This window comes from Pinus tabuliformis, chromosome 7 (genome assembly GCF_031772625.1).
Source record: "Pinus tabuliformis cultivar Carrire ecotype Pingquan chromosome 7, CPIR1, whole genome shotgun sequence".
Classification (NCBI taxonomy): Eukaryota; Viridiplantae; Streptophyta; class Pinopsida; order Pinales; family Pinaceae; genus Pinus; species Pinus tabuliformis.
This window is the reverse complement of record NC_142293.1, coordinates 1376344485-1376359071: the sequence shown is the minus strand read 5'-3', so window position 1 is coordinate 1376359071 and position 14587 is coordinate 1376344485. Positions and strand designations below refer to the sequence as shown.

Below are 14587 nucleotides of genomic sequence, written 5' to 3'. Positions count from 1 at the left end.
TCTCAACGTCCACGCTCAGAGATGTGAGCCAACGACAGGGACAAATAACCTGCAAAATTTCCAAAGCAACAACCTCATTCAATAACCAACAAGCGCTCGTCCACCAGCAAAACTCATAGTAACAACTCCACCTCACCAATACATGGCTCTCCAACAGTAAAGGTGTCACTCAAATACACGCTCTACTCCTCTTGCTCGAGCACTTGGCAGCTTCTCCCAACAACAACAAATGCACAAAACTGGTGTGCTTCTCCACACGCAATAATATTGGTGCGCTTATCCCAACGGCCTTCAAACGGTGATGCAAACTCCTCTTTATGGACAAACTAGTGCACACACAGTGAGGTAACTTGTATGCAGTCTCCTCCGGTCATATGCCAAGCTTGGCCTCCAAGCTCGACATCCTTATGAGCACTGCTCCAAAAGAAGCCACAACCCTCGGCTCCATATGCACACAACTCTCCATCACGACTCTTTCAGGTAGCAACTATATTAAATGATGGACAAACTAAAAAAGACATCATCACACAAGACCATTCTTCCTATGCCCCTGGGCCCTCCCGTGAGGGAGTTAGCCCACATATGCTCTGATACCAACATAAAATATATGTAACACAAATAATTGGAAATGGTGAGGCAGCACTCACACAGAGACACTGCCCACACTCACTCTTCCCCACATCAAAGTAGGATTTAATTACATTTATAAGAATAGAACATTGTTTATCAAATTAACCAGACTCCTAGAAAATAGGATTTGAAGATCTAATTATGACAAACAATTCTAACAACCTCCAGCCACACTAACAGTATTCAAATAATTTATTTCTCCAACAGTATACAACTATTTCAGTTGAAATAGTGGCCACTTTTGAAGGAAGGTTAAGAAAACATTGCATCACTTATTGTGTTAAAGTGCAAGATGGAAATATTGTCCTTCATTTTAACTTCCGTTGCAATAGGAAGAAAGTTAAATGCTCAGAATATAATAAACTAGCACACAATTATACACAAGAAGCTGACTACTTGTCACCAGTGGCAACCAAATAATGAAGTGTTTGATTATTATTAGATTGCATTACAAGGTTTCTTTATAGAGTACACCATACTGGCATTGATTAAATACGAATAAATGCCTATAACAGACAGGTTCACTTGCATGATGAATTGTTCTGTAGTGACATAAGTAAATCAAGTGACTATGGTATTGTTCGTGTCATTCAAAATGGTAAAGAATGTACTATAATCGAGTGTTTGATCAAAATTTGGTACAAAATCTGTACAAAACCTCAGGACAGAGGCCAACTTCTGTGATTCCTTTGTGGAGACAGCTGCTTCAAGAAATAAAACCGGAGGAATGGTAAGTACCTGCAACAAAAAGTCATAAATACTTAGACCTTCGAGATTACAAAGCAAAGTGTGTATATATATATATATATATATAATATCAGTTTTCATGCTCTCAGTTCAACAAACTGAAACAGGTGTGTGGCTTCTGTTAAAGATATTTCCATCAACTACTTCAGGTTCGGATAACATGGCAGTTAGAGCAGTCCAAACTTAGGAGCAAACGCAAACACAAGGAATATTACATACAAGTATACATCTGAGTAAAAGCCAATATAAGATTTAAAATTTTAAACTCTCCTATTAAGCATCTCTGCACATCTCAAGAAGTTTATATTTAAGTTCATAGAAAGGATACAGGGAGATATCATTTGACAGAAGATCAAATTCTGGAAAAAAGCTACTAAGAAATCCTCTCTAAAATGGACAGGCTTGAGTTTTCTAGCTTCTATGATCTATCTTGCATGGGGCCACTTTGAGAGGTAAAATTGATGGAAATGATTCAAAAGAAAATTTTATATTTTCATCATATTACCTGTTGATAGCCTGCAAGCCTACTTTCCATGGGACCTGCATAAACCAAGAACAGAAACAGGAATTCTCCCTCTTCTACAACTACCAGAAAGTGTCATCTCCCACCAGTATTAAATATCAGAACAACATCAAAAGATGCCACACAGAAAACTGGGTAAGTATTGAGGAACTATTGGTGGATGGGCTTACAATATTTCAACATATGCCATTGGAACTAAATACACCCGTCTTCAGACCTTACAAATTGGTACGTGTTTACTAGTTAGTATTAAGTTTTAACCGTGCCCTTGATTATTTCCTAGAAAAAAATGTTCAGCACATTTCCTTAATCAAGTACTGTAGAAATTAACTATTTCCAAAAGGATTCATTAGAAAGAAAGACATTTTTTGTTAATATCCATGAGTGACCAAAAGATGGCAATGGGACTAGAAAGTACAGCAAGTCAAAATAGTGGTAAGAGAGCATCATAGTGTTGCCAACATCACGATATTATCACAAAAAAATCGCAACATTGCGACTTTTTGAAGTTGGCGATATTAACGGCCGATAATATCGGCAATTTTTCCAGTCCGAAAACATCATGATAATATCGAAAAATCACAAAAATATCGTGACAAGATCCAAAAAATCACCTGTCCTTGCCTAGGTTTGTTTATAAACTTAATTTTTTGTTTCTTTGCCTCATTTAATAACAAAGGCAAATGGGTTGGAGAGCAGAAAAGCACGAGAGCAAATTTCCTAGGGTTGAGAAAAAAAAAGATCATTTTTAAGAAACATCTCAAAAAAATTTGCACTGTGGAGTGACTTTCCTCAACAGACCACGTACTTGCAGGTATGGGCATCAAATTTGGTCCTGTTTTTTTAGTTTCTCTTAGTTTTTCCTTGAGTTTTCAGTCAGCCATTTATTTCCATCTTTTGCTAGGGGCAAGGAGTGTATTCTTTTGTCATTATTGTTTCATTGAGTGGAGAGGGTTTGTAAAAATGCTGATTTTTACTTTTTAAAATTCTTCTTGTGCCCCAAATTCAATCTTACATTGAAGAATAAACATGCCAAAACATTTGGACCCTATGTAGGATATCGTGAACCTTGGGGGTTCAATAGACAAAAATTGAGTTGGAAGTTGTGTGGGAAGCATATAATAGTGGGAATATCCCCATTGAAATACCACTTTGAACAAATTTCGGGACATGACATAGAACTTTTCCCAGATGCATCTCCAGAAATCATCCGTATTGCCATCAAATCACTAGAAGATAAAGATTCTGCCAAAAGTAACAAGGCAGCTATGAAAAGTCAAATTACAAGGGGAGAAGTGAGGGCAAGTGAGAGTGGTTCTTCAGCATCACCTTTCACAATGGCCAGCCCCACATCTACCTCATCATTTTTTGTTCCTAAAACCACACTTGGTGCACAACCTTCTATCAGGTCAACACTCAAAGGAGAAGGAAGACGTTGACAAGCTGGCAGGTAGTTGTTTTCTATAGAGTGATATTCCCTTCAACATTGCTAAGCACAATCCATTTTACCAGGCTACGTTTGATGCTATTGCTATTGTTGACCTAGGGTACAGAGCCCCTTCGTATGATGACTTGAGAAATTCTTCAAAATGAATAGGCCGATTGCACTCTCAAATTGGAGGAATTTGGGACATCATGGGAACACACTGGATGGACTGTGAGGTCAGATGGTTGGACTGATCAAAAGGGTAGAACCCTTATTAACTTATTAGTCAATTGTCCCAAGGGGACAATGTTTATGAAATCTGTTGATGGATCTACACATATCAAACAATGAATGATTATCATGTGAATTGTTGGATGCGTTCATTCAGGAGGTAGGTCCACATTATGTTGTTGTTAGCAGTTTACTTATGGAGAGGTATCCTAACTTGTTTTGGACACTTTGTGTTACACATTGTATTGACTTGATGTTAGAGGATATAGGGAAAATTCATTATGTTAAGGATATTGTTGAATCATTGAAGAGTAATAAAATTCATATATAATCATGCATTTGTGCTTAATTTGATGAGATGATACACCAATAACAAAGAGTTGGTGCATCTTGCTTTTACATGGTTTACCACTAGCTTCATATCTCTTCAATCTCTCTTGAATTATATGTAGGATTGGAAGAGAATATTTCTTTCAAGCAGTGTCGTGCTTTATCTTTTAGCCGCAAACCAAAGGGAGAGGCTATTGAATTTCCATGGCACATCAGAATATAGTTTGGGTCTTAAAGTCTCTAACACAAACACAATCAAATGTCACAACGATCCTACTTTGCACAACAAAATAAACACATATCAATGAATCAACTAGTGCACATGACCATTTTTAACTTTTTCAAACCCTTCTTCGTCATATCACAAACTATAATACATTAGTCTTAGATCTCCCATACCAGGGATCATGGTCCGTTACAATCAACCTGTTGGTAATATTGAGAGGGGGTTCAATCAGTATTTCTTAGCAATTAATAACTATAAATCCTTTCGGAGCATTAATTTAATATTCAACAACTATTCAAAACATAAAAGAGCAGTGGACAGTAGACACAAGAATTTTTAGGTGGAAAATCCCCTCCCAAACAAAAACCACTGAACATTTTTCTAATAAGTTCTTTTAATCTTCAGCTCCAACTAAAAAGAAAACCCCAACTCCCTAGAACTATAGAAAAGCATTCATTCTCTAGCTCCCGCTGGAAGGACACCCCAATGCCCCAGTTTATCAGCAGTCAACTGAAAGGATGGTCCAACACCCTAGCAAGTTCCAACTTTCCCTAGCACCACCCTACCACCTTGAGAATGACAAAAATTTAATACAATATTGTGGAGTCCAGTACCAAGGACAATGGTCCACTTACAATGACTTTTCTTCAATTCACCAAAACTCTAAGACCTAAACCCTTGTCCCAACAACAAACCTTAAGACCAAATGACTCCTGCAATCCCCTGTACAATAATGCCTTTACAAAATCTTCACAAGACTTTGAATTTACATACAAAAATGTCTTTGAGGATGTTGCTGATGACGAAACCTTAACGGCCTTACTGTTGTAGAAGATGATGAACCTGTTTAAAGTCCTTACTGTTGCAATAGATGATGACATATATTCTTGTTGTAGTAACACTTAGAGTTATTTCTAAATAAGTTGTTCAACTTATCAGGCATTCAACTGTGGTAGATGATATAATGATTTAGCCAAATAAGCCTAATTGTGATAATGACATAGAACCAGACCTTCACTATTGTATGATGGAGAAACCCTTATTGTTTGCTAATAATGGCATTAGGTGTACTGTTGTGAACAAAACCGATCTACTTATTAGATGATCACATTCAAGTTCAGTACAGATGTCGTGCCATTTATCCCAGATGATCTTGATACAATATTCACTTTCACAGTGTATAGAATTTCTTTCTCAATCAACCTTTGTAGGCTGAATGTCAATATAACATATGCATCAGAAATTTGACTTCCAAATGCTAGGTCTGCAAGCTTATATTTGTTTCAATGCTTCATGATTAGACTGCTACTTCTTCATTGGTCAAGAATCTGAAGGTATGACTACAATGTGTTCACAAGGTCGACTTAACTGGTGCGTAGTTTGAGTTTTGATTAGGCTATAAATAGGTAGCACAATTTGCCTTTTATTGCAGTTGCATTTTGATGAAAGAGACGAACAAACTAAGAGGATTTCTCATGTTTCTTCGCTTGCAATGGAGGCTGCTCAAACCCAGCTACTTGAACTTCCAAAGGATTCACTATCTAAATATAGTGGTAATCTTTCAACGTTAAACTTTTCTAACAACCCACAATGAATTAGGTTGCCTAAGGATGCTCAATTTGGTGCCTCAAAACATTGCTAAATAAGACCTTTGTCTAATGAATTTAGGACCGCAGGGTAAATGGAAATGCATGGTCTTCTTAGAATCAAGTCAAAGTATAAAAAGCCATGTTGGATAGGTTGCAGATGCAAAAACTTCAGGATAAACACCACAACTCAGTTAGGATTGATAAGCAAGCCCTTTGATCCATGGACTACCACCATCAACGTCCATGACTACAGGCAATAAGACACATTTAACCTTCATAGTACGAGCCCAAACCATATACAACTTGATCTAAGATGCCACCGAACCTTAGGCCTTTTATCTTCGTTGGTCCTGTAATACATGCTTAGAACACGTGACCTAGAAAAGTGCCCAAAAGAACCATTGTATTCCCTCACACCTGCACTAGATGCCCTACAAATAAAACAGACCAAGCGAATCCCAATACCCAAAGAAAAATTGCAAAGAAAACATTTGTTCTGAAACTCTTACACAGAACCAAAAGTATTATCAAGTCTTTGCAACAAGACTTCATTTTTCTTTTAGTGATAAGCCTCAGTCAAATAGACCTTCGGTCTTCCTTTTGCAAGGTGACTTCCCAAACAAACCTCCAAACCAAAAGGAAAAAGTAACCAAACCCCAACCCTCGACTAATTTCTGCGTTATCTCTTCTAGGATCGAAAATTTGAGTCTTCACAAGATCATATATTGAAAGTGCTTCACTTGGAGGGTATATGCGGTCTCCTTTTATAGACAAAGGGTTTGGGATAGGAGGGTCTTCTTAGGAGTTTGGAGGAGAATTTCTCAAGTATAATTTTTGACTTTTACCAGTGTTCCACGGGGACGCACCCCGACGATCCCCCACACTCTGAGGATGGGGAAACTCCTGGGGAGACATTTCCCCACGTCTCCTTTTTAGGGAAACTCGGGAAAACTTTGGGGGCACGTTTTTCTGGCTACAAAACGTGACTTCTTTGCAGGGACGACAGGGGGATGCCGAGTGGATGCAAGGGGGACGCCGAGGGGGCGGGGGGATGCCGAGGGGACATCAGGGGACGCACCCATTTTTTTGTCTAATAATTTCTTAAAACATTAAAATTTAAAAAAAAATACAAATTTAAATATATGAAAAAATTAAAACTAAAAAATAAAAAACGAAAAAAATCAAACTATATTAAACTTAAAATTTGTCAAAACCTGATTTTTTTTTTAAATAATTAAATTATATTAAAATTGAAAACTTAAAAAAATTAAAAACAACAACAACAACAAAAAGTATATTAAAACTTAAAACTTAATATTTATTAATATTATTTAGTACTTTTTGAGAAATTTACTAGTATTTTATTTTTCAGTGCTTTCCATGTTTACTTTTAGTTTAGTATTCTATGGCTATTTTAGACTTCAACATAATGTCATTGTCATTGTCATATGATGAATTTACTTTTTATCATTTTTGAAAATTTGATGTGCATTGCATAATTTCAATTGTCAAATGATGAATTTATTAATTTAATTTAGATGTACCTTGCATCATGCCAAATGATGAATTTAGATGGAACATTGCATAATGTCAAATGATGGATTCAATTTAGTAATTTACTTTTAGATTTACAATGCAGAAATGTCAAATGATCATTGATAATTCATAAATGATAATAGTCTAATATGTAATGATCATATTTAGTCTTTTTGATATGCATTTCATAATTACTAAGATTTTCTATTTAGTTATTGACATATTTTTGGGATTTTATTTTTTTATTTTTATATATTAAATTTTTAATAATTTATAATTTTATAATTTTTATGACTTTGATGTCCCCCATTTCCCCGAAAATTCCCTAAATTTTGGGGTTTCTTATATACGTCCCCCTTGTGCGTATCCCCGCTCCCGCGTTTCCCCGCCCCAGAAATTCGGTGGAACATTGACTTTTACTAGTCTTAAAGCCCAAGCAAGGAGGCTGTATGCCTTTGTTGGGAATCACAATTGCAGTTAGACCAAAACCCGCAGGTGTTAGTCAACGATCACATCGTCGGAGATAAGGATCCACGAGAGGCGGTTAGTCCATGTCACGAAACACACGAGAAGCGTTGGTTTATCCAATGTCCAACAATCTGCCCCCAATGCGAGCTACGTGTGTATCGAACTCATGACCTACGCTATAATACCACTTGTTGGGAATCACATATGTTGTTAGACCAAAACCCGCAGGTGTTAGTCGACAATCACATCGCCAAAGATAAGGATCCACGAGAAGCGACTAGTCCATGTCGCGAAACACACAAGGAGCGTTGGTTTATCCAATGTCCAACAATCTCCCCCCGGCGCAAGCTGGGTGTGTATCAAACTCGGGGCCTACGCTCTAATACCACTTGTTGGGAATCACATATGTTGTTAGACCAAAACTCGCAAGTGTTAGTCAACAATCAAATCGCCAAAGATAAGGATGCATGAGAGGCAATTAGTACATGTCGTGAAACACAAGAGGAGCATTGGTTTATCCAATGTCTAACATCCTTTTAGTGAATGGATTTAGCCTTCGATGTATGAAGGATACTTCTTACTTGTGATGCCCTCTTCAAGATGATTGCTCCACAAAACATGATAAAGAACCCTTATGCTTGATGTCTAATGACAAATAATCAATGAAAGAGTGCCATGTCACCAGCCCTTGAGGTTTTTGCTCACCAAATAGGATCTTCAACTTTAAACACACATATCTCTCAAATTGTGAGGCCCTCGAGGCATGCCCCATACCATCGAAATCAACACGACGAGGAGAATCAATAAGGATGATCTTGACAAGAAACTACATGAATTGCCATGTCATTTTCAGCGACAAAAGGGGTGCCACTCTTGGTGTTGCTTGGATTGACATCAATGACAACCACCTATCAACAATCTCCCCCTTTAGCATGATGGCAACTCGTATACTCCCCCAGTGATCACAGCTCCCCTTGACATCATGCCTCTACTTTTCCTAATGCTTTCTCTCCCCCTTTAACATCAAAAGCAAAGGGTGACTCCCCCTGTTAATCTGCCTCTTCCTGTGGACTTGTAACTTTCCTTTGCTTCCCTTGTTGCTTGGCTAGATGAAAGAACACTCAAATGTGAACTTGGGAGAATCCCAAGTTTTTGGCGAAGATACTCAAATGTTTCACGCAGTAATGGTTTGGTGAATAAGTTAGCTATTTGTTCTTTTGTCCCAATATATTCCACCTTCATGTTTTTCTCTGCAACCTATTCTTTGACAAAAAGATATTTGATCAGAATGTGTTTTGTTTGTGAATGCATGACAGGATTCTTGGAGATGCTTATGGCATTGGTGTTGTCACATAACATTGGGATGGGTTCATCAAACTTCACCTAAAGATCCTGCAATGTTTGCTTCATCTAGAGAACCTGAGTACAACACGTTGCTTCCCTAGTTGGCATTGATGGCAACATATATACTCCCCCTCACATCATACCTCCACTTTCCCTAACGCTTTCTCTCCCCCTTTGACATCAATGGCAAAGGGTGACTACCCTTGATAATCTGCCTCATCCTGTGAACATGTAACCTCCTCTGCTCCCCCTGTCTACTTGGCTAGATGAAAGAACATTATAATGTGAACTTGGGAGAATCCCAAGTTTTTGGCAAAGATACTCAAGTGTTTCACGTGGTAATGGTTTGGTGAATATGTCATCTATTTGCTCCTTTGTCCCAATATATCCCACTTTTATGTTCTTCTTTGCAACCTATTTTTTGACAAAATGATATTTGATCGTAATGTGTTTTGTTTTTGAATGCATAACAAGACTCTTGGAGATGCTTATGGCGTTGGTGTTGTCACAAAACATTGGGATAGGCTCATCAAACTTCACCTAAAGATCCCACAATCACTATTTCATCTAGAGAACTTGACTACAACATGTTGTTGTTGCTATGTATATAGCTTCCACTATGGATAAGGAGACTGAAGATTGCTTCTTGCTCAATCATTATACAAGACAACCACCGAGCTAAAAGGCTGCTCCACTGGTACTTTTACGATCATCAACACTTCCTGCCCAATCTGTGTTTGTGTAAGCTACAATAGTTAACTCATTCCCTCATGATATAGGCCAAATTTTGTTGTTCCCTTGAGATATTGAAAGATTCTCTTTACTGCAACGACATGGGATTCTTTTGGTGTTGCTTGGAATTGTGCTACTTGTCCAACTGCTTGCATCACATCTAGCTTGGAAGTTGTTACATACAAGAGACTGCCAATCATAGATCTATACATCCTTGATCTACATCCTTGGATAAGTCATCCATGCTCAACTTGCAACCTGTCACCATTGGGGTGCTAACCAGTTTACAATCTTCCATCTGAAACCTTTTCAACATTTCCTTGATATATTTGGTTTGACAGATAAATATCCCCTTGTCTTCCTGAGATATTTGAAGTCCCAAGAAGAATGCCAATTCACCAAGTAATGACATTTCAAACTCACTTTGCATATCTACTACAAACTTCTTGCTTAATTTGTCATCATCACTGCCAAATATGATGTCATCCACATATACTTCAATGATGGTCAAACTGTCATGCTCAACCTTTACATAAAGGTTGTTATCGGCATTTCCTCTCTTGAACCCCTATTTCTACAAGTACCTGTCAAGACAAGCATACCAAGCTCTAGGAGCCTGTTTGAGACCATATAATGCCTTCTTTAACCTGCAAACATAATATTTCTTGTCAGTAAGCAAAAATCCCTCAAGTTGTTCTATATATACCTCTTCTTCTAATTCTCCATTCAAAAAGGATGATTTTACGTCCATCTGATACACTTTGATCTTCCTTGAACATGCATAGGCCAAGAACATTCTGATGGTTTCCATTCTGGCAACAAGAGCAAATGTTTCTTCGAAATCTATTCCTTCAACCTATGCATATCCTTTGCATACCAACCTTGCTTTGTTTCTGGTAACTTGTCCATCCTCATTTAGCATGTTCCTAAAAACCCATTTTGTGCCAATGACATTTTTGTCCTTTGGTCATGGAACCAACTCCCATGTGTCATTCTTCTTAATCTGATCCAACTCTTTATTCATAGCTGCTACCCAATGTTCATCATGACTAGCCTCTTCAAAATTGTTAGGCTCAAATGTGGCCAAGAGTGCAAGATGTGCTTGCTCTGACATTTGTAGTTATCGGTTTCTTCTAGTTCCAATGCCTTCATTAATGTCCCCAATGATTTGATTTGAAGGATGGTTCTTTTGATACCATTTCTTGGGACTCTTAAAGATGATTGTTGTTCATCTCATGTCTCTTCTTGGTTGGTTGTTGTTCCTTCATTTGACTTCACTTGCTCTGGGGCTTCCTCTTTGACCTGTTCTAGTTCTGCCTTCTGTGACTCTAATTCGCCTGAACTTCCTTGTTCAATTTTTGGTCCAAGAGCTTCATCAAATGTTACATTGATGCTTTCAACTATCCAATTAAGTCTTTGATTATAACATTTTTATGCTTTCCTTTTGCGTGAATAACCAACAAAGATGCCTTCATCTACCCAAGAGTCAAATTTTCTTGTTTTCTGGTCTTCCCTTTTAATGTAGCATTTGCTTCCAAAGACTCAAATGTTTGACATTTGTTGGTCTTCCCCTCCATAGTTCATATGGAGTCTTATCACAGTTGCTTCTAAGCAATCCTCTATTTAAAATGTACACAGTTGTATCAATTGCCTGAACCCAAAATTTGTTGTCCAATTTTGAATCATTGAGCATTGTTCTGACCATTTCTTCCACAGTTCTATTTTTCCTTTCGATAACTCCATTTTGTTGTGGTGTCCTAGTTGTTGAGAACTGTCTCTTTATTCCATGTTCCTCACAATAGTGCAAAAATGCTTTGGATGTGAATTCTCCACTATTATCTGATCTCAAACATTCGATCTTCAAATGCTTCAGACTTTTTCTTCAAAAAAATGATTGTTGTCATCCTAGTATAATCATCAATCATTAACATGAAGTATTATTCACCATCTAGTCCTTTAGTCTTCATTGGTCCACATAGATCAATGTGTATCAATTCCAATGGTTTTGATGTGGAATGTTCTTTCATCTTGAATTCAACCCTTGTTTGTTTTCCATGCTTGCAATGTTTACATGTAGCACTAATAGGTTTCGAAATCAATGGCATTTCTCTCATAACTTCCTTTTTGCTAATTTTGACAAGATTGTCAAAGTTTATGTGTCCCATTCGTCTGTGCCAAAGCCAACTTTCATCTTCTTTTGCCAAGAAACAACCTTTAATAGTCTCATCCAAAGTGTATATGTTGTTTGGAGTTCTAGTTGTAGTAGCCACTAGTTGGCCAGATTTCTCTCTTCTTATTTCACATTTCTTTGAGTCAAAGAGCAACATGTGTCCTTGATCACACATTTGACTTATGCTCAACAGACTATGATTCATATTTTCAATGAGAAGCACATCCTCTATTGTAGCATCCTTGCTTCCAAGCTTGATTGTACCTGTTCCTATAACATTTGCAGATCCGTCATTTCCAAAAGACACTGTTCCATCCTTTCCTTCTTTCAAAGATATGAATTTATTCCTGTCTCCAGTCATATGCATTGAGCAACCACTATCAACATACCATACATTCTTCTTGCTTTGAGCTTTTAGGGCAAGTGCACATCTTTCAGTTTTCTTCCTCTAGACCTGAGCATTTTGATTCTACTATGATTCCCTTGGGGGAACGGTTAACCTACAATCTTTAGCCAAATGTCCAAAATTGTTGCACTTATAGCATTCTACTTCATTGCTTAAATAACCAAACATGTTGTAATTTTTCCTATAATCCTCCTGCGAGTTTTTGGGATAATTATTCTTGAAAGACCTTCCAAGGTTGCTTCTGTTCCTACCATAGGCCTAACAATTTACAACTTTATGTCCAAAATTTCCACATGAATAACAAACACCAAGAAAGATATTTTGATACCTAAGAGGAGGAGACCTTCTTTGTGATATTGTTCTCCATGATCCTTCTTGTTGATCTTGAACCTTCTGTTCTATTGGGAATCCTCTTTCCTTCTCAATAGATTCTCTAGCAATTGTTGCATAAGTTTTTTGTCCATCCTCCTTTTTAGTCGTGGAAGAGATTGAGCCTTTTACAAGCGTTTCTTTGTAGCCCAATCTTGTCTTGTCACCGTGTGGCCTTTGAGTGCTAATAAGCTCATCTAATGCTCGAGAATTGTTTGTAAAGTTTTGTTGAATATTTTTTCTTTTCTCTACTTCCTTTCGTAGATAGAATATCTCTGCTTCTAAATCTTCCCTTGCCTTGTTGCTTTCCTCAAGTTCTCTTTTGAGAGAATCTTCAATTTTTTTGGCTTCTTCCAATTGTACTTTAAGGCTGATAATGGCTTCCTTTGATTCTTCATTCTTCTTATTGAGGCTTCCAGCATGTTCTTTTGCTAACTTCAATTCGGCTTCGAGAGATTTGACATTTTCTTTTTCAACCTTAAGATCCTTTATAACTTTGACCATCTCGTTTTGAAATTGAATTTGTCCATCTCTTCTTCTTCTTCTTCAGGTGCTTCCTTCCTACTATCCCTAGCCATGAATAGTACTCTTCGCATGTTGTTTTCTTCGTCATTGTCGCTTTCTTCTTCAGATGATGAGTTGTCTTCTTTGGAGAAAAAGCATTTCTTAAAGCCTTTTGTTTTACCTTGCTTGTTGAATATTCTTTGACCCTTCTTCCCCTTTTTGGGTGCTTCTTCATTCCTATGGGGACATTTTACTACAAAATGACCAATCTCACCACAATTGAAACATATTAATGGAAATTTACCTTTGAACTTACCTGTTCCTCTATTCAACTTTCTCACAAAGTTAACAATTTCTTCATTTGAGTATTATTCTTCTTCACAACGACTAGAGCTTGGTTTTGATTCTTGTTTATCCTTTCCAGTCTTCTTGGATGTTATGAATGCTGCTTCTCGGTTAGATGGACCATCTTCCTGTTCAATCCTCATTTCATAAGCTGTAAGAATCATGTGTACCTCGTCCATGCTAAGGTTGTTCAACTAGTTCTCCCAGTACTTCCAAGGCATTTGTTACTTCATCCACTTGTTGAAAGAAAGTTGCAATGTTCTCGTCTTCTTTCATCTGTAGTTGCTCAAACTAAGCTCTGCAAATTTGAAGTTTTTGCTTCTTTGACCTTTGAGTCTCCTTCATATATGTTTTGAAGCTTGCCCCAAAGTTCCTTAGCTGTTTTACAACTCAACACCTTAACATAGACAGATTGAGTGAGTCCACTCATAATGGCATTCTTGGATTTAGCATCATATTCGGCAATTTCCTACTTTTTCCATTTGTTGGAGAGGCTTTTGTATTATAGCCTATTCGACTATTTCCCAAATATCATATCCTTGTGCAAGGATATATACCTACATCCTTCCATTCCATAGTGCATAGTTTTTCCCATCAAATAGAGGAACTCCATTCTTGGTGTACTCCATGATCTCCCTTTAGTGGTTAGACTGATTTTACAAGGACCTGTTCTAATACCAATTGTTGGAAATATTGAGAGGGGGGTGAACCAATATTTCTTACGAATTAGTAACTTTAAATCCTTTCAGAGCATTAATTTAATCTTCAATAGTTATTCAAAACATAAAAGAGCAGTAGACAGTAAACACAAGAATTTTAGGTGGAAAACCCCCTCCATGACAAAAACCACCGAACGCTTTTCTAATAAGTTCTTTAATATTCAGCTCCGACTAAAAAGAAAGCCCCAACTCCCTAGCACTCTAAAAAAGCATTCATTCTCCAACTCCCACTAGAAGGATGCCGCAACGCCCTAGTTTTATCAGCAATTCGCTAAAAGGATTTTCCAACACC

General features: G+C 37.4%; 1 protein-coding gene across 7 annotated transcripts in view; it reads right to left on the bottom strand.

Moving 5' to 3' along the window:
• Positions 1-1019: 1019 nt before the first annotated feature.
• Positions 1020-14587, bottom strand: part of LOC149252752 (C18orf8) — a 354515-nt gene continuing 340947 nt past the window's right edge. For all 7 annotated transcript variants that reach the window (XM_089459794.1, XM_089459792.1, XM_089459791.1 and 4 more), the window contains one exon: positions 1020-1368. In XM_089459794.1, the coding sequence (XP_089315920.1) occupies positions 1192-1368 (177 nt within the window). In that variant the 3' untranslated portion in view covers positions 1020-1191. The remainder of the gene's footprint in view (positions 1369-14587) is intronic.